Source organism: Oxyura jamaicensis, chromosome 5 (assembly GCF_011077185.1).
Source record: "Oxyura jamaicensis isolate SHBP4307 breed ruddy duck chromosome 5, BPBGC_Ojam_1.0, whole genome shotgun sequence".
NCBI lineage: Eukaryota > Metazoa > Chordata > Aves > Anseriformes > Anatidae > Oxyura > Oxyura jamaicensis.
Window position 1 is genome coordinate 30,001,539 of NC_048897.1, and position 20,768 is coordinate 30,022,306.

At 48.9% G+C, this 20,768-nt stretch overlaps 1 protein-coding gene across 5 annotated transcripts; it reads right to left on the reverse strand.

Annotated features, from left to right (window-relative positions):
• Positions 1 to 834: 834 nt before the first annotated feature.
• Positions 835 to 20,122, reverse strand: LOC118168224 (SITS-binding protein-like). 5 transcript variants are annotated; one of them, XM_035328441.1, is made up of 14 exons: positions 20,081 to 20,122; positions 18,130 to 18,320; positions 16,109 to 16,276; positions 15,217 to 15,349; positions 14,069 to 14,592; positions 11,926 to 12,097; positions 10,724 to 10,919; positions 10,360 to 10,510; positions 9,903 to 10,097; positions 9,220 to 9,488; positions 7,659 to 7,795; positions 6,020 to 6,141; positions 5,101 to 5,280; positions 835 to 2,022 (listed from the first exon to the last, which is right to left on the reverse strand). In XM_035328441.1, exons 3-14 carry the CDS (start codon positions 16,133 to 16,135, stop codon positions 1,849 to 1,851), a joined length of 2,280 nt encoding a protein of 759 aa, XP_035184332.1. In that variant the 5' UTR covers positions 16,136 to 16,276; positions 18,130 to 18,320; positions 20,081 to 20,122; the 3' UTR covers positions 835 to 1,848. The 5 variants fall into 5 exon arrangements, 4 of the variants coding, with proteins under 4 accessions (XP_035184332.1, XP_035184335.1, XP_035184333.1 ...); XR_004751434.1 differs by lacking the exon at positions 20,081 to 20,122 and adding an exon at positions 3,704 to 3,922 and having other exon boundaries at positions 1,901 to 2,022; positions 18,130 to 18,269; XM_035328444.1 differs by lacking the exon at positions 18,130 to 18,320 and having other exon boundaries at positions 20,081 to 20,112.
• Positions 20,123 to 20,768: the final 646 nt, after the last annotated feature.

Here is a 20,768-nt window from a genome sequence, read left to right on the forward strand (position 1 = left end):
GCCATGCTTTAACTAGTTCAGCACCACATCTTGGACATTAACCCTCAAAACTGTTAACAAAGGACAAAGTTTTCTCACAGTACAATACAGCACCAAAAATATAGTGAAAAAGCCAAAAGGTTGATGAGCCCAGTTCTCAGGTATGCAGAAGTTTTTAAAAGTCTCTGGCAGAGGAAAAAAAAGAACTGTTAATCCAAGTGGTGATAAGAGCACATCATCCATAAACATTGTCACCATCTCTTCCTTATAAGAAAATCTGCCCAAACCACTCATTCCTGCCCTACCAATCAGGAAGATTTAGAAATACATCCAGAAAACAGGCAGGCATGCACATCTGCTGCATAGGTAAAAGGAAAAAAAAATAATAAAAAAAAGAGTAAAATAAAATGCTTAAAGCAAAAAAAAAAAATGTTAAAAGAAGAGCTTGTGCTTATTGTATTTTTGTTTTTACTATGTTATCATAGCTAGTTAAAATTGCAAGCATTTACCAGTTCATAGTCACAGAGCCCCCATTTCAGGAAATCTCTTAAGCATCCATTGAAGCCCCATCCAATTCTGTACATCTCAAACATGCCTAAGTCTCCCTTTCACCTCAGAAAAACATGAGCATTAGCTTAAGATAGTGAAAAGATTAAGATAGAAAGACAGAAAAAGATTTTAAGATAGAAAAAAAAAAAGGGGGGGGGGGGGGGAACATTTGTGCCTCTTCCACATGGATTGCCAAGAGGAAGACACAAGGCAGAGAACAGATCAGCCAGCACCCAGAGACTGATGGCAAGGCAGGCCAATACTTTAAATCAAGTTTACATTAACGAACACTTCATTAACCTTACGGTGACTCCACATGCAGTCTTTAATATCCAAATGCTCACAAGATCGAAAATGCATTAGCACTATTCTTTTAGCTGGCAGTGATGCGACATTACCCTTTATAACCCAGAAACTGCCCAGTGACATCAGCACAAACCCTGACACAGCAGCAACAAAGAACAGGAAACTCAATTTAAAGCAAATTCACTGTAGAAATGAGGTGTATCCTATTAACAGACACAAAGAAATTGGCTGCTTGAGAACTTTTACAGCATGTGGTGTTATTTTATTTTTAGAAATGCACCATGCATGAACTTGGTGGTTTTTTATTTCTTCAGCCAGGCACTAAACCTAACTAAAAAGTTGGTGACTTTCCAATAGGTGAAGAATAGCAAAAACCAATTCTATCTTCAGTTTGACTTTGGGCAAGATCTGGAGGAAGATGCCGGCAGCATCTGGGCTATGCAGTGATTTAATCTCTGTACAGAGACCTGTGCTCCATTTCCCCCCGAGTCCTCTCTCCTGGTGGACCAGACGCAGCATCAGATGAGAGAAGCATGTAGCATTTAGCACATGATGTCCAGGCACAAGTATAGAGCTATTGTACTTACATTTCCCTGAATATACATCTTATTCTTTAAATGCATAAATCCAATCGTGACAGGTGATGTTTGTTTATATCAGATTCTGGAAAATCCACTCTCCGGCCAAGGCAGCATCCTTGACCAGGGTGCCAGGGACCTGGAAGTGTTGGATGTGCCCACCAAAACACAACACAGGCACACAGACACCTCCCCGTGAAACCCCAAAGGATGGAGGTCAACGTGGTGTGGATGTGTATTTGTGCCCAAGCTGTACTGTTGCTATTTTAGAATAGCAGCAAATAATAGAAGATTCAAACAATTTCTGCTGAAATATTAATAATAAAAAAACACATTCTTAGAAAAGTGCAAGAAATTATCTTAAGGAAAAGTGACCGCATTTGGCCAGTGCTGCTCTGAAGTAGGGCAACTGCCCAAAAGCCACAACAATCCGTATTTAGGAAGTCTTTACAAAAACTGGCACCTCTTCAAGGCTGGCAGAGTAATTCCTGAGGACGGTGCCTCCATCAAACACACGGGCAGTGTTGATGTCCATCCACTGGTGCCCTTCTCCGGGCAGGTAGATATCTCGCCACGTTTGCCCTTTTTCTGTTATTGGGGCCACCAAGACCTGCGGTGAAAAAAGAGAGAAAGAAAAAATAATTTTGCAGATGGAGGGTTAGCTGGGTCATTGCAATGGCCTTCGTTGGACTATTCTTGAAAGTCCGTCCAACCTGTATTTTGTGAGAAAAAGCACCTCTGGAGTCCATCTAATGCATATTTTGCAAGAAAAAACCTCCAGGATCCGCCCAGCTCATATTTCATAAAAAGACCTGAACAGAAAAAAAAAAAAAAAAAAAATACAACCCACCACAAACCACATCAGAAATAGGGTGTTTGCTCAAAACACAGCTCCTGCTTCCAGGTTGAGCAGGACAGGATGGATGCAGAGAGGCTGTGAGTGGGCTCAGGCTCTCATGAAGCAGCTTTTGAGGAGGTTTTATGGAGCTGTGGTGGGAATTGTTGGCACAGAGTCAGGGGAGAGACATCCCCATGCCACTTAGATTTGTGACTGAGGCTTGAATTTCTCTTTTCTCCTGTCACCCATTGCTTGGGGGAATCTGGTTTGGGCAAACCCTTCATTGTGAGTTAATCAATGAAGTCAAACATTACCTAGCAGCCAGCCAAGCAGAAACTTGTATTTTAATTAGAAATGATCACGTTATGAGAGCTTTAGATGTGGGCTGCCATAAAGGCAGGCTTCAAAAGCCCTCTGCCCTGGGCTCCTCTCCAGGAGACCTGGTCTGGATCCAGGTTAGATAAATCCTAGGAACAACTTGTGCTCAATACATATAACACAAGTTATTGATTCTCAAGCAGCACGTTCACTTTTGAGTCATCGTTCTGTGGACTCGAGGCTCCTTTGGAGATGCAAGAGATGTATCTGCTCAGCGCCCTCAAATGCTCATGGAAGTCCTGGCTGGTGGCCTTGGTACATGGGTAATAGCATAAAAAGCATTAAAAAAAAAAGTAAAACATTTAAAATGTCCTTTCGTGTCACAGATCAGTGAGTCCCATTTGGAGATGTGCCAAAAGGAGAAGTGTGTTCTGCTTTCTCCTCTCCAGTGGGTTAGTCAGGGTAATGCAGTCCCCAATTAACTTTACAGATTTATTTTTCTTCAAATTATGGGAAAGAATGTTCCATTGCTGGGGTTCTCTATATAGGAAGAAGGGGTTACTGAGGGCTTTTTCGCCCTTTACTGAAAGAGAAAAACAAACAAACAAACAAAAAAAAGCAGTTCTCAGTATTCTGAGGACATTTATACTTGATAAATTATTTCACTTCAGAAATTGAAAGAGGTTTTCAGAGCCCTAAATTAAGCCTTTTTCAAGGAAAGCACAGGCTTTCTGAAAAGGAAAAGTGAACAACAACAACAACAAAAAAAAAAAAAAAAAGGAAAAAAATCAGCCACTTTGGCTTAAACTTAAAGCTGCTTAAACATGGAGGCTTTGATTTGCATTTGCGCTGTACTGAATGCACATGATGAAGAAAGAGAGGACGGAAGGATAAAAATAAAACTCCAGTAAAGAAAATAAAGGAAAAAAAGGATAAAAAGCAGAAACAGTGTAGGAAATTTATGCATCATTCATTCTTAAATCCACTTTTTGACGTCTTGGTCAATCCCTGCACTCTACATCAACGCTCCTCAGGCAGCATTATCCCAAAGGAGGCAATGTGGTGCTTGGCTCCCTTTAGGGGACACTTTTGGACTCTTGTGGCCTTTATGCCACAGATGTGTTTGGAGCATGACCTGGTTTCCCAGCCTCTTGCAGCATCCACTTTTGCCAGGCAGACAGCACTGATGGGAAGTGATGCTGCATGTGCTGATAATTTTTTGCTGACCAAGTGCCACTTGTCTCTTTGCCATGAGATTTCAACATGCTGTGCTGGAAGGATTCAACAGGTTGTAAGTGTGCTGCCAAGACACATGGACTACAGAGATCTGGCCATAATAAATGTACAAATCCACCTGGAAAAAAAAAAAAAAAAAAAAGGATTTCAAAGCAGGGCTATCCTCACAGCCCAGGGTTACTCTCCCAAAAGGTGTGGGAGACAGCTCAGCCTCCAGAACACGATGGTGATAGCACAAAGCCATGTTTCTGAGCACCCTGCAGCGGATGCTTATATCCAGAACAACTCTCAAAAGGTTCATCCCAGCATCCTAAGGCTTAGCCTTGCCTCAAACCATGCTAGGAGAGAACCATTTAATGTATCTTCCAGTAATTAATTAGTGGCACTCCAAATGGCATCAGGCAGGCTTTGGAGAACATTTATATTCTTCCAGCTTCCCAAGTCAGCCTGGAAGTCAAAACATCCCCATCTGGATTCTTCCCCTGCCAGCTCAGGCTCCTTTTGAAGTGAAATCAGACAAGGTTTTGCTGGCCTCACACGACACTTTATCAGAAGTGCTTGGCCCTGCAATACTGATGGAGCAGACCTGATGTTTTACCGTATTTCGGGAGCTCTCAGCCAAACCATAGTTTCACATCTCCAGGGAGAGATGATTTTGCGGTATTTTACTGGAAATCTCACCCTGTTAGCACAGACCAGGCCATTTTGATTACAACAAGGATTCTTCAGTTTGAGTGATTTTGGGGGAAGGAGCTAAGCTTTAGCTTGCTTGCAGTTATAACCTGGATATGTACCCTACAGGGCGTCAGGACAGAAGTGTCTCTTCTGCACAAAGCCACTCAAATTCATTTGTGCTAAGGATTTATATGTTTTAAAACATCCTACATGATGTTTTGATTTTTACATTAAAAAGAAGCAGGAAGATATTTTAGCAATTTCCTGCAGTGAGGGAAACTTCCCTTAAAAAATAAAAATCCACAAAACAAACTGTACAATGAACCTGAAGAATTTGTGGTAAGAAACTCAGGCTTGGAAATCCTATACGACAGTATCTGCCAGAGGTTGCAAGTAGGACCTGAGAAGATAACTCTGCAACACAAGCTGCCCTGTTGTTAAAATCACAAACTCACTGCTGATGAACTTTGCTTTTGAGTTTTGGATATATTTTAGGGAGAGTGTGTCCCCTCCTTGGCTGCATCCCTGTGCAAAGGCAGCACAAAGTGTCGCTGCAATTCACAGAGGATTATGCTCCCCGCCCATAGTACCCTTTGGGGGAATTATCTCCACATTCCCCACCTCATCTCCGATGAGAAATTCATCCTCGATGGTGAAAGCGGTTGGGTCCGTTGGGCTGAGCCACCACGCCGGGCGGAAGATGGGGTACCCCAAACGCAGCCACTCCTCGCTGTATTTTAGGATGAGCGGCACCACCAAGTCCCGGTGCCTCTGTATGCACTGCCGGGTAAGGTTCAGGACCTGCATGAGAAATACATGACAAGCCCTTCACCCAAAAAAATAAGGAAAAACAATGCATGCGTTTCCTTAGGGAAAGAAATTGATGAACTGCAGGATCCTGAGGGCAGCCAAAGATGGTTGATATGGTTGATTTTTACCCATTTTGATATAAAAGCTGAGGACATCGGCTGGTGGGCAATATCTTCCAGGGTGCTGATGTCCTTAACCAAAGCAAACAACTCTTTTGCTGCTAGTAAAGAGATATGATGACATTCCCCATATCCTCCTTCGTGATTTAAGGAATTGCCTTCTTCCTTTAATGCCCCACAGGAGACATCCCCAGGAAAATGCTTTCAACCATTGAAATAGATCTTTATGGCAAATCTACAGGCTTCACTCTTGTATAGTATAAACTATTAGACCAAACTATAATTAAGGAATTTCAACAGCAAAAGGGAAGGAAGGGCATGTGTGACCATCACTGTCATACCCAGAGGCACTGTATGTACCAGCCATGCCACTGCACATAGCCCAAGCACAAAGCTGCGTCAACTCACAGGAATTTTGTAGCAAAAATAATGTTGAGAGTGGGCAGCGATCAGGTCGCTAGGGGCAGAGAGCAGGATTTTGTGGGCGGCACGAGTAGGAGAGTGGATTTTAGCACCAAATTTCCCCTGTGGGAACTTTTAATGGCTTTGGGAGGGGGGTTATCCCTTAAAGAATGGATGTGCCCTCCTCCGCAGGACAGGGGGATACGTACCCAGGTGTCGCAGCAGAGCCAGGGTGGGGTGCTGAAGGCCATCACGGGGAGGAAGGTCACGATCTGCAGCCACCTCACGTACAGCTCCTGGTCCCCCGGGGCATCACCAGCCAGGCTGCCTCCTGCCACGGACAAAGAGCAGATAAAAGCCTCTTGGGGTCATCCCATCACAGGACGGCTCAAAGCCATCTGCTCTTGATGCAAGCAGGACACACAACCCCACTTCAAGGGAAGCTGGATCTCCACCCATGTGTTTTTTCTTCCTTTGTCCCCCTATCAAGCATCCTAAAATGGCTGGAGATGGATGTCTGATGAGGCTCATGCTCGGGATGAGGTGCCAGGAGACAGTTTCTCAATTTTAGCAGAACATCATAAAAAGGGATTTCTTCTGCAAAGAAAAGTGTTGGGAAAATAATGGATTTTCCTGCCACTTTGATGTGCAGAGTGGAAGCATCATGGAAAAATACTCCAGTCTCTCAGGGCTGTCACAATGTGATATTCAAGGGGAAAAGCAGGCAGTACAATATTGCACCCAGATCCTGTGCTAGGATTAAATTGGGATCACTAAAGCATAGGTGATGCCATTATGTCCAAGCAATGGATGCTAGTCAGGTAAGACTTGATAGGATCACCTAAATGAACGAGACAGGTAGAGGGGAGACAGTAAGAAACCCTAAAAATTTGCTTCACCAGAACACAGTCAGTACCAACAGGGAAGGGCAGGTTGGAAAAATCCAACCGTCCTCAGAAAGGCACAAAGTGAATTTGTCCCCAAATGGGAAGAAAGAGATGGTGCTGTTGGTATCCCATGAAACAAGGCCCAAAGACATCCCTTGCAGGGATGGAGCCCTGCTCTCTCATCCTTTATCCCATACTCAACATCTCATCAACAGGAAAACCAGCTAAAAATAGCAGAAAAATTGAAAATTGCTCAACACCATTTTTTATTTATTTATTTTTTTTTTCTCTGCTGGCTCTGATCATCTCCATGTGCAGCCCCTGTGATGACTCGTGTGCTTGTGGCAAGGTTCAAACAAAGCACAGCCACCTCCAAAAAGAGAGGCGAAACGAGCCGCTCAGCAGCCCTCATTACGAGTGTTTCTCAACTTTTATAATTATTTTTCCTGTTGTTGTTGTTCAAGGATCTCTCATGCCATCATACTCTGGAGCAGAAATACAAACTTTGACCGTGGCTGCTGGCATTTTAGGAACATTTATTTCCCATCTGAGAGCCCAGGCATGCTGTTTGCCAGCAGTTTGTCACAGTTTTAGCCCAAGAAAAGCTGCAAGAGGCAGCAGGCTGCCCTCCTCATGCGGTTCAGGAGCTCCATGAAGGGCATCCCCAGAGAGCTGGCTGCCTGTTAAGATTTACAATGTGTTTTTTTTTGTTTGTTTTCAGTTCCTCAGTCGATTCCCCTAGTAACCCTCAATCCAATCAAAACTGGATCCTGGGAACAAAACGCTTGAAGCCTACCTATAGCACCCTAAAGCCTGTGCTCCTCTTGCCTGAAAAAGTGCTGCAAAAACAAACAAAAAAAGAAAGCAACAACAAAACAAACAAACAAAACGCAAACAAACAAACAAACAAACAAAACAGAAAAGACAGCAACAGGGAGCAAAGAAGGAAAGAAGTCCTCACCCACTGCGTCAGGGATGAAGAAGTTGTAGCCCAGCAGGCTGTAGTGCAGCACAGAGGGGATAAGCCCCTTCAGGCCCGCGTGGCTCCAGTCCGAGCGCCGTGGGCTCATCTGGACGAAGAGTGGTAGATGACTAGATCTGCAGGGCAACAAGCACAAACCCAGTGTTTTTAGAAGGATTGGAGTGGAAATACTAATATTTCCAGCTGTCTCGGCAGTCGATGTGATCAGATGTGGGTTCCTCAGTCACTGGGGACCTCCGTGGAAGGGAGGTCAGTGCTCCCAATGAGACTCCCACCCACTGAGCCTGCCCTGTCTCATTTAGCCACCCCAGTCCGCCTCTTTCCACTGGAACCTTTCCCCAAATCCAAATTCAAAGTTTTCCTTCTCCTGGCTTGACTCCATGAGGTCCACTCATGCTCATCTGTTTTGCATTGAGTGGCTGTCATTCCTGACCACTTTTGTCCATCTGCCATTGGAGAACATTTTCCTTTTTTTTTTTTTTTTTTCCCCAACATTTTATTATTATTATTATTATTTTCCCAGTAGCATTTCTATGTCTAGATATTCCTTGCAGGTGCGGTGGGTCACGCCCCTGGGCAGGGCAGTATTGGAAGCAGCCCCCTGCCACTGCATTTCTGGCAGCCAGAAAGGGTCACATCCAAACCTTCTTGACAAGCCTTGGCTTAAAAATGGTCTGGAGCTCATCTAGCCAAGAAGAGTTTAGCCCTGCGTCCATCCACTCCCACAGCTTGGATTCTTCATTGACCTCACACCCATTTTGCTGACTCCCCAAAAGTCTCCGCTTTCATCTTAGGAAACAGTAAGGCTGACAGGAGGGTTTATGAAATTCTTATGGTATGAAAACTGCCTACCAGGAAAGGTACGGTCCCAGATGGGCTAAAAATGCTTAGAGAAGTGGCTCTTTGCACCACTGAGTTGCAGATGGTTGAGCAGGAGCCATCCACGTCCCCAGCAGCTGCAGGTACAAGGTACAAGAAACCACCCTTTCTCTTTGAAAATTAACTAGATTGAAGTTGCTTTCTCATGCAGTTCACCATCAATTCCTTGCACGGAACATGGAATAAGCAGTTTCCTATTAGCCTTCCTTTCCATTTTGCAAAAAGCCTTTGGCAAAATTAGCCTTCCCATCTGCTAACCATCACAATAGTGGGGGGGAAAAAAAAGTCTCAAGGCATTATTTCAACTATTAATAAGTTAACCCTGCTATGGGCTATGCTAGCATGAAAAGTCAGAAATATTACAGCCATTTGGCACCATAAGCCACTGCCAACATAAGGATTTGGTCGTGACTGCAGGGCTCACTTCCATCCCACAGCAGAGGCAGCAACCTGAAGCTTGAATGCCCACAAACCACAAGATGCATCTTTATTGCATCTGGTGTTAATACAGTTAAACATAATTTCATCATTTTTATGCTCTAGAACATTATAAAAATAACATGCCAGAAGAGGAGGCACGAGAACAACCTCTCCACACGCATGCAGCATCCCAAGGCCACATTTAGAGCACCATCCCGAGCCTCTTCTTGCTGCAACCCACCTGGCGCCGGCGCTGATGACCGTAGCGTTCCCCAGCGTGGCCAGCGCTGCTGCCAGTGCCCCGGCGTATCGGTCACCGGCCAGCTCAGCAGGAGGGGACACGGCTTGCTCCAGGAAGGCATTGCCCTCGGCACCCTCGAAGACCACGTAGGAGGCCCCCAGTGCCTGCCGCAGGGCCCGGGCGCGGGCCAGGTACCAGCTGAGCGCCGCCTCGCTGGTGACGTTCAGGCGGGCGCAGAGCCGTCCCTTCCAGGTGGTCAGCAGCGGGACCTGCAGCAAAGGGTGGAAAACGTGGGTCAGACCCTTCAAATATCCTGCCGACCGCCTAGGCTGCAGGGTGGGTGGCGCTGCAGTTTGCGGTGCGTAAAGGTGAAAACACGCTGCTCCCCCAAACCCCCAGTGGGTGGCAAACTGGTGGATCATCAAATGACTATGAAAAAATAAGGGGGGGAACGTAAAGGGAACGTAAAGCATTGAGCTACTTTCTGCACACTGGTGACTTTTTGAAACATCTTTCGTCAGTGGAAATTCAAAAGCTGCTTCTTTGCAAAGCAGGAGAAAAGCTGCTCCCCTGCACTTTGCCATGCAGCCGCAAGGCTGTCCCGAGCTGAGGCTGGGGACTATTTATTCAGCTTTAATTTCACAAACGGAGTTAACGTGCAGGTGGGGGGCCATGTCCCGTACCAAGCAGCCCCCGAAGCGGGGCTGCAGGCTCAGCCAGTAGCCGGCCTCGTTGTCCCTCAGGGAGCGCAGGAAGAGCGGGGAGGCGATGCTGGTGTAGGGGGACAGCGTGATGGAGAGCCGCAGGGGGTCGATCAGCGCGGGGTCCCAGGCATGGGCTAAACTGCGCCTCCTCCTCTGCTCCATGGACACATATTCCTGCAAGGAAGGAAGGTGGAAAAATGTGTTTAATGGGAGTGGCAAAGCCTCTGAGCTCAGTGTCATAAGTTCCACAGGAAAAACCCCAAACCAAGCATTCTAGCCCAGTGAAGGGATGCTCACGGTGCGCCAATAAACTCCCCACCCCACAAAACAGGTGCATTTGCACTTTTGAAGGATTGAATTAACCCCCCTTCTAGAGGGTTTTAAGGGTGTTCTCAGTTTGAATTTTGAGCACACGGGCTGGCAGGAGGGGACGTACCGCGGCGGCGAGAGTGGCAGTGCTGTGCTCCCCCAGGGCCAGGACCCCCTCCTGAAGACGGTGCCGCTTCAGTCTCCTGGTGAGCGACCTCAATCCTCGCTTAATTTTGGCAGCTGAGCCCACCGGGCCATAATACTGCCAGATGGGAGACCTGTGTGATGGAGAAAATGGGGGGTGGTTTGCACCTCTCTCTGACACAAGACACCCAGCACAAGAGGATGGAGATGGGCAAGCAAAAATCATCGCTGCCATACCTATGGCAGCAGGTGAGATAAAGCAGCAAGATAGATTATTATTATTATTATTATTTTCTAATTAGGGCTTGGAAAGCAATCTGGCACCAGGGATGGAAGGAGCAGCTTACCCCAGCAGGGCCGTGTCCGGCAGCACCCGCGCCGGCCCCACCAGCTGGGTGCCCACGTGCCGGTGCGCGGTGGCCACGTCGGAGCTGATGCAGAGGAGGTAGTGCAGGGGGCCCCCGGCGCCACCCAGGCAGAAATGCCGGTTGCTCTCCAGCGAGAGGACAAAGGGCACATCAGGTGCCACGGTTACTGTCACTCCTTTGGGGTAAAAAGAAGGGAAAAAGCAAATGGCTAGCTCCTGATGCCTCCACATCCTCGTGCTGGTGGCCACGAGGACGTGCAGGCAGAGTGCAGCCACTCCCTGGATTATTTTCCATTCCCTGGAAAAAAAATCCCCCTGGATTGCCCCTGCCAATGCAAGAATATCCAGCTCTTCACTTCCACTACTCCTTTTTAGCCTCCAGCCCTTAAAAGCCTCTTTGATTTGCACCATTTCTTGCCTTTTTGCTCTGTCTTCGGCTCAGGCAGCAGCTTCAGCTTCTTTCCAAAAACATAACCACAGGGGGATTTTCAGGGCAATTGATGACTTGGGGAGGAATATCTGGAGTTTGACACACTGGGAAATAATCCAAATATCCACCCAAAAGTGGCAATCAATGGTAGTTTGGTTCATTCCAGCATCCCACAGCAGTACTGGGGACCTGAGAGCTCAGTGAGAAGCCACCCAAGAGGAATTTACACCCATCATAGACAGGTGTGTAAAATCCTGCTCGAGTTTGGGATGCGACTGACAAAATTATTCTGGACTACACCACCCCTCAGCTTCCTACTTCTAGGCTGGAAATTTGGATGACAAAAGATTTGTGTGTTTTATACGGTGCCAGACAGGGGAAAAGGCAGTGAGGGAGCTGCACCCATCCTACTCTGTCTCACTTGGCTAGAAGGGGGAGATGAATTTGCCTAGAAAATGCATGCCAAGAGCAAGGGATTTCCCTGGGGTAACCTGGGTAAAACCCCAACTTACAGAGAGGTAGGCACTGAGTTGCAAATGCAGCCTAGGTTCAACACCCTGGCTTTTCCCCACAGAGATAGGGCGGTTTGGGATCCATCCCTCATCTACTCATACCAGTTGTTATCCCATTTATAAAACATTTCAACCTCCAAGCTATCTGCCCTGCTCTTTAATTGCCTTGTAGATGAGGGGAGGGAGAGGCAGTGATTAAAGCCAAAGGAAATTGGGAAGAATGGGAAAGGAGGCGGATACCTGTTGATCCTAAGAAGTATCTTTCTAGCACAGGGCCGTATCCAGTGGGGTTTTTGCCAAAATCTCCGCTGACAAAGGGCTGTGCTGGACTGTCGGCACTGTTGAACGGCCAGCGCTGGGCACGGATGCTCGCCCCTCCGTACCAGGAGATATTGGCCATGGAGAAGCAATCCTGCAGCAGGGAGAGAGAAACGTCTCAGGCTGGGGACAAATACACGAACGTGTTGCATTACAAGATGCACACCCCTGCCTGCTATTGCAGCATTGGCACATCGGCACAGCATCCTCTTCCAGGAAGAAAAATCCCCATACCCTGAGATTTAGGGGTTTTCTACACGAAGCAGTGGGCGCTCATATTTTGCTTTCTGTATCTGACCTTCTAGAAGGTATTTGGCTTTAAGCTTTTAAAATTTTTTTAAGCTTTTTAAAAATGTTTTAACTTGGTCATTTAAAGCCAAAAAGCGGGTTTTTCTCCTCCTTTCCCTGGTTGCCCAGGGCCCCATACAACCTGGCCTTGAACACCTCCAGGGATGGGGCATCCACAGCTTCTCTGGGCAGCCTGTGTCAGTGCCTCACCACCCTTTGAGTGAAGATTTTTCTCCTAACCTTTAACCTAAATCTCCCTGCTTTTGGTTTAAAACCATTCCCCCTTGTCCTGTCATTATATGTATGAGCAAAAAGTTGCTCTCCATTTTTATAAGCCCCCATTAAGTATTGAAAAGCTGCAATGAGGTCTCCCTGGAGCCTCCTCTTCTCCAGGCTGAAAATCCCCAGCTCTCTCAGCCTTTCTCCATAGGAGAGTTGCTCCAAACCTTGGAGCATCTTTCTGGCCAGAGCAGAGGGAGGCAATCCCCTCCCTGCCCTGCCAACACCCCTCTGGTGATGCAGCCCAGGATGCAGGTGGCCGCCTGGGCTGCAGGCACACACTGCTGGGTCCTGCTGAGCTTTTTGTCCACCAGAACCCCCAGGTCCTTCTCTGCAGGGCTGCTCTCAGTGAGTTCTCCCAGCCTGTGCTCCTGTCTAGGATTGCCCCAACCCAGGTGCAGCACCTCGCACTTGGACTTGTTGAACCTCGTTAGGCTCACAGGGGCCCGCTTCTCCAGCTTGTGCAGGGAGGGAAGGAAACCTTCCCCCAAATCTGCTGTTGCATGCTGCCCCGTGCTCCAAAGCCCCTGAGGGTTTCCCTTCTCTGCCAGAGCATGGGATCAGCAGGACTTAGCCTCCCGCGTGACTCTGCATGTGGGGTGCCCCCCCCGACACCCAGAGGGGTTTGGGGTGAGCAGAGATGGTCCCCACACCCAACCTGGCCCTGGTGCCACCTCCCACCCCACCACCAAGGATGCTCCCAGAGCTTGCTCCTGCTGCGGGGGCAGAGAGAGGTTAAAGTCTCGACAAGGGGCAGGGAGGGGAGATGTAAATTATTAAAGTGGAAACACCGGAGGCCCAGAATAGCTGCCCGGGTGTCAGCTGAACCAGCTACACCAGCTGGGAGAGGGGGAAGAGGAAAAAAAAAAAAAGAAAAAAAAAAAAAGAGCTGTTCTTAACACTTAACTTTCCCCACATCATATTTTCCAATAGTTGTTTGTTATTATTTTTTTTCATGGGGGAAGAAAATCTATTCTTGCTCATCCCCTCGAGACCTGCCAAATGAACACAAGCTGATGTTAGCACAGGACAATTGGTTGTGCTCAGGCACCATCCGCCAGCATGAAATAAGGCCATTTAGCACCAAGGAGGAAAAAAAACATTTGAACGAAAACTCTCCATAAATTGTCATCCCAGCAGGAGCACGGGCGCCGCGAGATGCCTCATTGTTCCTGGGGTTGGCAGGGACCTCCCCGAGCTTTCCCCGTGTCCCCTTGCCACTTCTCACTCCAGCAATTATTTATTGGGTCTCCATACAAACACAGCCCCGGGAGGAGGTGGTGGCAGCCCCTTTGGTATTCTGGGTGCTCGGCATCAGGGCACGAGGCTTCTGCAGGGGGATTTTTTCCCACCCCACACTCTCCAGCCATGGGGTGCTTTGCAAGATCGGGGGTGATGCCATAAACTGCACTGGGGACGTATTACATTTGGGCCAAATCCTTGACGTTTGGGCTAGTTTGGTGAAGAAAGAGGGCACGGAGCAGGGGATCCCTGGTACCTTCAGCATCACGTCGGGGCGCAGCGGGGTCCAGCGGACACTGTAGCACTCGGTGCCGGGGGCCGGCGGGGGCTCGAGGGAGAGCCGGAGCTCGGCCGCCTCCTCCCATGCGTAGCAGAACTGGCCTCCGTCCTGCCAGCACCGGTCCCGTGGTGGGGGTGGCTCGGCCGCGGGCACGCCACCCACGGCGATCACGGCCACCGGCTGCCCCTCGGGCAGCGCTCGTAGGAGCAGGGCACCCCGACGGCGCTCCCACAGCACCCCTCCCGCCCGGCCCCGCAGCACCCACTCCTCCGATGACTGCTCTAGCGCCTGCCAGGAGATGATGCCAATGGTCATGGCGAAGAAGACGGCCACGCCGAGGCAGCCCAAGGCACCTTTCCAGGGCTCCGTCATCTCCCTCAAGCCCGAGGTCCAGGCGGCGTCGGGGATTCGGCCGGCGGGGCGAGCGATGGGCATGGTGCGAGGGATGCTGCGGCTCCTCTTCCTCTCCCTTGTAAGAAGGAAAATCCTCTCGGATGGCTCCGAAAGAATGCGAAGAGTTAAAATCAAGCTGCAAGGCTTCGCAGTGACCCCGAAGGTAAGAGAAATCCCTCCTGCAGCCTTCCAGTGCTCTGCAGTGCCGAAATCCAGCCGCCGGAGGGGAGGGGGACGGGGCTCCGCAGGGCTCGGGGTTCTGCCTTGCCACGCAGCTCCCCTCGTCTGGCAAAGCTGCTGTAAATATCCAGGGGGGGCTGAAAAAATATCGCAGGGGTGCTTGGAGCCGGGGGGGGGGAGTACTGGAAAAGTGACCCCGTAACAGGACACCGGTTTTCCATTCTCCTTCCCCCTCGTCTAGAAAAGTATTTGGTTAATGCACAGCCCAAGGGGGCATGGTCTGGGTGTGCGGGCTGAGCCCTCGCTCAGGGACCCGGCACCTCAAAGCAGGCACGGGGACACCAGCAGTGACAACCTGGTGGGCTGGCACCAGCTTGTCCCCATCATCTGCCTCTCCCAGCTGTTACACTCTGTTTTGGGTCCGATAATGCAGATTTTGGTGCTGCTCTCCCCATCGGGGGACTACATGCTGCCTCCCCTGGCTCTGCACACCCACCCACTGCAATCCCCTGCCCACCCCCCCACGGAAAAGCATGCGTTTTTATTTTTACCTAAAGGCAAGTTAAAGGATGCTCCGGTGGTACCCAGAGGCGACCGTCTCTGACCAAGCGCTTCACCCGGATATTTCTCCGTGGTGCTGTAGGGTTTGCTCCTCTTTCCTGAGGGGAATTTTTCCTCCCAGCCCTGCAGCCACGTCAGAGACCTTTATAGCCCGGGCAACTTGATCCAAGCAAAGCCAGCGTGTTATCTAAGACGAGATGTCGCTCTGCTTCCCACCCCGGGCCCCCGCAGGTTTTTTACATGAGAAACGGAGCTGGGAAAGTTTTACAAATATTTTCAACGAGCATTTACTTATACAGCAATAACTTTTTTTTTTTTTTTTTTCTCCCCTCTTTTTCCTTTTTAATCAGTTGCTGAGGTGGCTCTGGATGAGCCCTTAGCACACACTTGCGAATCCATGCATAAATGAGCAGCCTTAGCACTGGCATGGTTCATTTATGCAGATTTACTGTTACTATTATTATTGTTGGGGTTTTCTCCCCATTTCTCATGCTAAATGAGGTGCTTGGCATCCCCTTGGGTCCTCTCAGGTCTCTCAGGAAAGAAAGAAAAAACACCAAAAACCCAACACCAAGCCCTGGGTCCAAAGACAACAGCACTACTCACCCCAGGAAACGCTGCTCTTACGGAGGGTCTCAAGGTGACCAAATCCCCTGGGGAAATCCTTTGTTGCGACCCAAAAAAAGCCCTTGGAGGTGCATTTCCCAACACACAGACTCCAAAATTAGTTTTCCTTTTCACTTTGGGCAATATCACTGCGGGAGGTGGGGAAAAATGTGTCGGTGACACCAAGATGAGCATCTCCCAGCTGCTGGCTTGGGCTCCTGAGGGTGGAAAGAGGTTCAGATCCAGGATGAGAAGGAAGGATGGAGCGGGGCTCACCCGAAGATCCAAGGCAGAGGTGTCCATCCCGACAGGAGTCTGGATCTGCTCTCTCTGGTCCTGAGATTAGGAGGGTGGGAACAAAGCGATGGGTGATGGATGTGGGGCTGGGTACCAAGCGCTATGGGAAGAGGGCATGGCTCTCCCAGCTGGAGTTTGCTGGGATTTCTGGAAGGAAATGGGGAGAATTAGGACCAAAAATAAAATAAAATAAATATAAAATAAAATAAATCATGGTTATGGACCAAGCTAGTTTAAATAAAGGAAAAAGCATTAAAAAAAAAATGAGGAAGTGTCTCTCTTTCCACCAAAGACATTAAGACCAAGATCACTGGACTTATGCTGCTCATGCTGCCCCACAAGCTGGAAAAAAAGGCAACGAATGGAAGTTAATAAAATCTGATGGCAATTCAGAGTCATTCAGCCACACTCTAAACCAGGGCTGGCTGAATTATTAGGATGGGATTTCTTTTTTTTTTTTTTTTTTTTTTTTTTTAATAGGTCTTTATAAATCCATCTGCCCTAATGAAAGCACTGTTTGGCTAAAAACACATACAGAAACAGGACAGAGAATATAAAAATTATCTTTAGGATGGGTCCACGATTCCTGATGCTCTTGCCTCTGAATCCCCCAGCCTATAGGATGGGGACACAGTAGGAAGCCCGAAATTTCAGAAAATCGAGGCAGGTATCAGCCATTCCCAGCTTCCCAGTGCCCGAAGGGCTGGGGGTGACCCGTGATGCTGTTGGCAGTGAGACGAGCTCTGGGAAAAGCTCTCTCACATGGCTCACGATTAGATCCCGGTAGCTGCAGGATGGCAAATCGCTCCAAGAGGGGATTAGAGAAACTCAGGCAGAGCGAGCCTGTGGGATGCTATTAGTGGATGTATGGTTATATGAACCTTTATGTCTCCTCTGCAGGTATTTTTCCCCGCCTTTCCCAACTTTGTAGATTTTAAAAAAGTTTACCTTTCCCATTTTGCATCCACAGGGGCTGGCAAGGAGGCTGAACACCTGAGGCCATGCCCAGTTGATCCTGTTGCTGCTTATTGCTCTCAACCAAATTTGCCCAGGCTTGGAGATATATGATGGTAACAAACAAACAAACAAACAAAAAAGATGCTTAAATACTGGGAAACCACCAATTTGCTGTTTTAATGGGGGGCTTCCCAAAGGCTCCAATAAATACGTGCCACCTCAAGAGCTTTGATTGACAACCCCTTTAGGGTGGGAACGTGGCTCCTCCAGCTGCTGATGCCCAGGAAAGGGATGGGGTGGGAAATAGATTTAACCCAGCAGCAGCACCAATAAGGACAGCTCAATAATAATAATAATTAAAAAAAAAAAATGCTTTCTGGTGAAAACAGGAAAAAACAAACAAACAAAAACCAACCAAAAGAACAAAATCAGGGGATAAGATTTATTCCCCATAAGAGTCCTCTCTTGCAGTGTGTCCCATAGAAAAGGGTGCTGTATGCAATCTAAAATCCTATGGTTATGCTTCAGGCTCAGAAAACAGAGCATAAGGAGCTGTGGGGACTTTGCTCATGGGGTAAGGAGCACAGGCTTGTCCTCTATGAGGACCAGCCCTTACTATCAATATTTTCCTGCAGCTTCAGAGCGCCAGCGATCACAGCCAAAGCTTTCTAGGAGCACGCCCAGTCTATACCAGAGATTTTTATTTTTTATTTTTTTAAAGAAAAACTATAAAAGTAGATGTGTGGGTTTACCTAGGACAAAAGAGGGGTGGGAGCAGTGGAGCATCTCCAGGACTCAGTGTCTCTCTGTGATTTTCCCTAGATGACAGCAGCTGTGTGCCCCAGGCTCCAACCCCTCTCTCATCACAGGGATGTATCCTACTGAAATCCTACACCCCAAAACCCACCTGTTTTCCCCCAAAGTTATACATAAGCCAGGAGGCATAGGGATGAGCACAAGGAGGCAAACCCAGACAGTATGTCTGTAGCCATCCTCCTGCCCTCCCCCCAGTACCTCTCCCTGGTTTATCTGCTCTTCCTAACCTGGGAGAAATGCTGTAAAACCACAGGTGGGTACACGTGAGCCGATGCTCTGTGCTGGGTGTTTTCCTCTGGCTTTTCTTCCCCCTTGCAGTTCCCAGCCCTTCCTTTCAGTGCCAGCAAAAGCCTTCGGCTGTGCTGAGCGTCTCCACGTCTTGCAGAGGCTTGTGCTTGGCTGGAGAAAGTACTTGGAACTATCAAACAGTTTAAAAGGAATAAAGGAAACAAAAGAAATAGATGTTGATATAGCTCCTCTGATGACTGGAAACCCTGAATTTTGACCCCTGATTTCCCCCCGAAGACCAGTCCTGAATTTCCCTGAACTCCCAGGCAACTTGGCAGCAGTTCATAATTGCAATAAAACAAGCAGCAGAACCCACAGTGAGGACGCTGGCATATAAATAGCAGCACAGTTTGGAAACGACGGCTCTGGACTATTGTTTCAGTTTTATTTCTTTATTTACCCCTTTCCATCATGTCTGCCTGGACTGGGAGAGAAACTACCCTCCTGGGGGCTCATCTTCCACCTCAGAGGATGCCACCAGCAGCTTCACTCCCCCCTTCATCTCTATGTGTGCCGTGAGGCCAGATGCACACAGCTCCTCTCCAGGCAAAGCCACATGGCCAAACACATAGTTCTCGAAGACTTTATAAAACAAATCCAAACCTTTCTTTTAAAACACAAGGTTGACAATGATGAAGAGTGTGCAACAAACTGAAAGCAGCTTCCCCCTCCACGGGCTTACTCCGTGCCTCTTGCTAAGGGGTGATCGCACCTCCTGCTGAAATCAGACTTCACATCCCCACGTAAGCATGGTTTTACCCTTCTGAGCAAGGCTTTGGCTGAGCCTCGGGCCCTTTGGTTTCCTTAGTGTTTCAGAAAGCTCCCCCAAACCACGCGGGGTGTGCAGGTGGAGGAGCAGGTACCGCAAGACTGGGAGCATCGATGCAAAACAAAGCAAAACTTACCTTGCTCAACCCAAGCACAACATAGGGAGAAAAATATACTATACGGTCTCTGCCCAGGTGGTACACAGACACACACACACACACATTACTTTTTCAGTGGGAGGATTTGCAGAGGGTGCTAAGGGAATGTTGAAGGGGCTCAGCATGCCTGGGATGTCCATTCAGTAACCAGCAAGCAAGGAGCTTTTTCAAAGGATGTTTCTGTGTTATTCGGCTCTTCCAAGCTTCCCAGAAATCTGGTAAGCAGATTTGCAGCCTACACACTTGCAAAATTGAATCACTGCCCTGGAGATGCCTTTCAATGATTAGGCCAAAACTCTCCAGCTCTTCTCCATGGGGCCCAGCCATCAGTTTCCCATCACAGCCCTGCCATCAGGCTGGAAGGACTGACGGCCCCCCAGGTGCAGGAGAGCCCTTCAGGCCCCCACGTATCTCCTGAGGGCTAGCATTTTCCAGCAGTGCAGCAAAATATGGGAACATTTATCCAGAGCATCAGCACGGGATGCCCCTGCTCTGTTCAGCTGTGTTCCCCCTGGTGTTATCAAGCAGCCCTGAAGCCTGCCCCCACCCCTCTTCGGGGAGACTCCAAGGCAAACCAAGTAGCAATCTTCACTCCCCACATTTCAGGATTACACTCCCAAAATTGCCTTATAGATGATTACAAAGGCACTGCCCATTACTGCAAGGAGGGGGCTGCAGGCTAGGCACCCCAACGCAGCCGGGCACCTCCAAGGGGCTGCAATGTGGAGGTCTGGGCACCTCCTCTCTGGGTTCATGGGTTAAATCCTCCTCCCTGAGCCCCGCAAGCTGTAGGACTTGCTCCAAGGAACGCAGAGATCTTCCTCTCCCTCCCCTCGCCTGAGCCCCTACAGAGGGATTTAGGATTTTGGGGGCTGCCCCATTGCAAAATCCCCAAGAGCATCTTCAACCCCCAGGTCCCTGAGGCGGGGACCACCCTCCCCACCAACACTTTTCCCACTCCGACTTGGTGTGGCACCCTCAAGACGCTGTACCCAAGAAAGGAAACTCCTCCAACAGCAGCCAGGAGCACACAAGGATGCCTCAAGCTTGTGGAGAGCCACTAAAGGCTTCCAGCAATTAGCAGCCCTGATGAGCTCCCCCTGGCCTCCCGGAGAGCAGCTGAACAAATGAGGTTTCTTGCTAATTATAGCAGGCGAGCAGGGCCAAGCGAGAGGGGGCTGAAACATGGGCAGCAAATACACCAGGGTTTTGGCCAAAAAAAAAAACTTTCTGAATTCCTGATGGTGTAGAAAAGCGCTGGGGTTGGCTGAGGACAGCGATCCCCGCTGTGCTTGGCCCCTGGGGGAGCAGAAGCATGTGCTGGCCCCCGCTTTCCACCAGCTGCCTGCCCCTCTCCCTTCCCTCACTTTGGATAATTCATGATCGAAAATGTGTGTTTCTGCTCCGCCCAGCTCCGCACAGACCTGGAGCACAAGCTGGCGAGGAAAAGGGGTCCCTCGGGGGCACGGGGAGAGGGTCAGGTGGGTGCCCACATCCCAAAGGGGTTTCGGGACAGCCTAGGTTTACAGCCCACGGGTGCTTGGGGTTGGTGAGCGAGGCTGAAGGCTGCGTCCCCACAGCCCCAGGCTCCTTCTCCCCCACACCCTGGCAGCTTCATGGTTGGGTGGCTTTTGGCTGACGTGGGTCTCTCC

Coding starts and splice junctions, on each gene's coding strand:
- LOC118168224 (XM_035328441.1), bottom strand. CDS start 16,135: ATGGACACCTCTGCCTTGGATCTTCGG. Junction 15,350..16,108: donor CCTCTGCCTTGGATCTTCGG/GTGAGCCCCGCT, acceptor ACGTGGCTGCAG/GGCTGGGAGGAAAAATTCCC. Junction 12,098..14,068: donor GCCCCGACGTGATGCTGAAG/GTACCAGGGATC, acceptor TCCCTGCTGCAG/GATTGCTTCTCCATGGCCAA.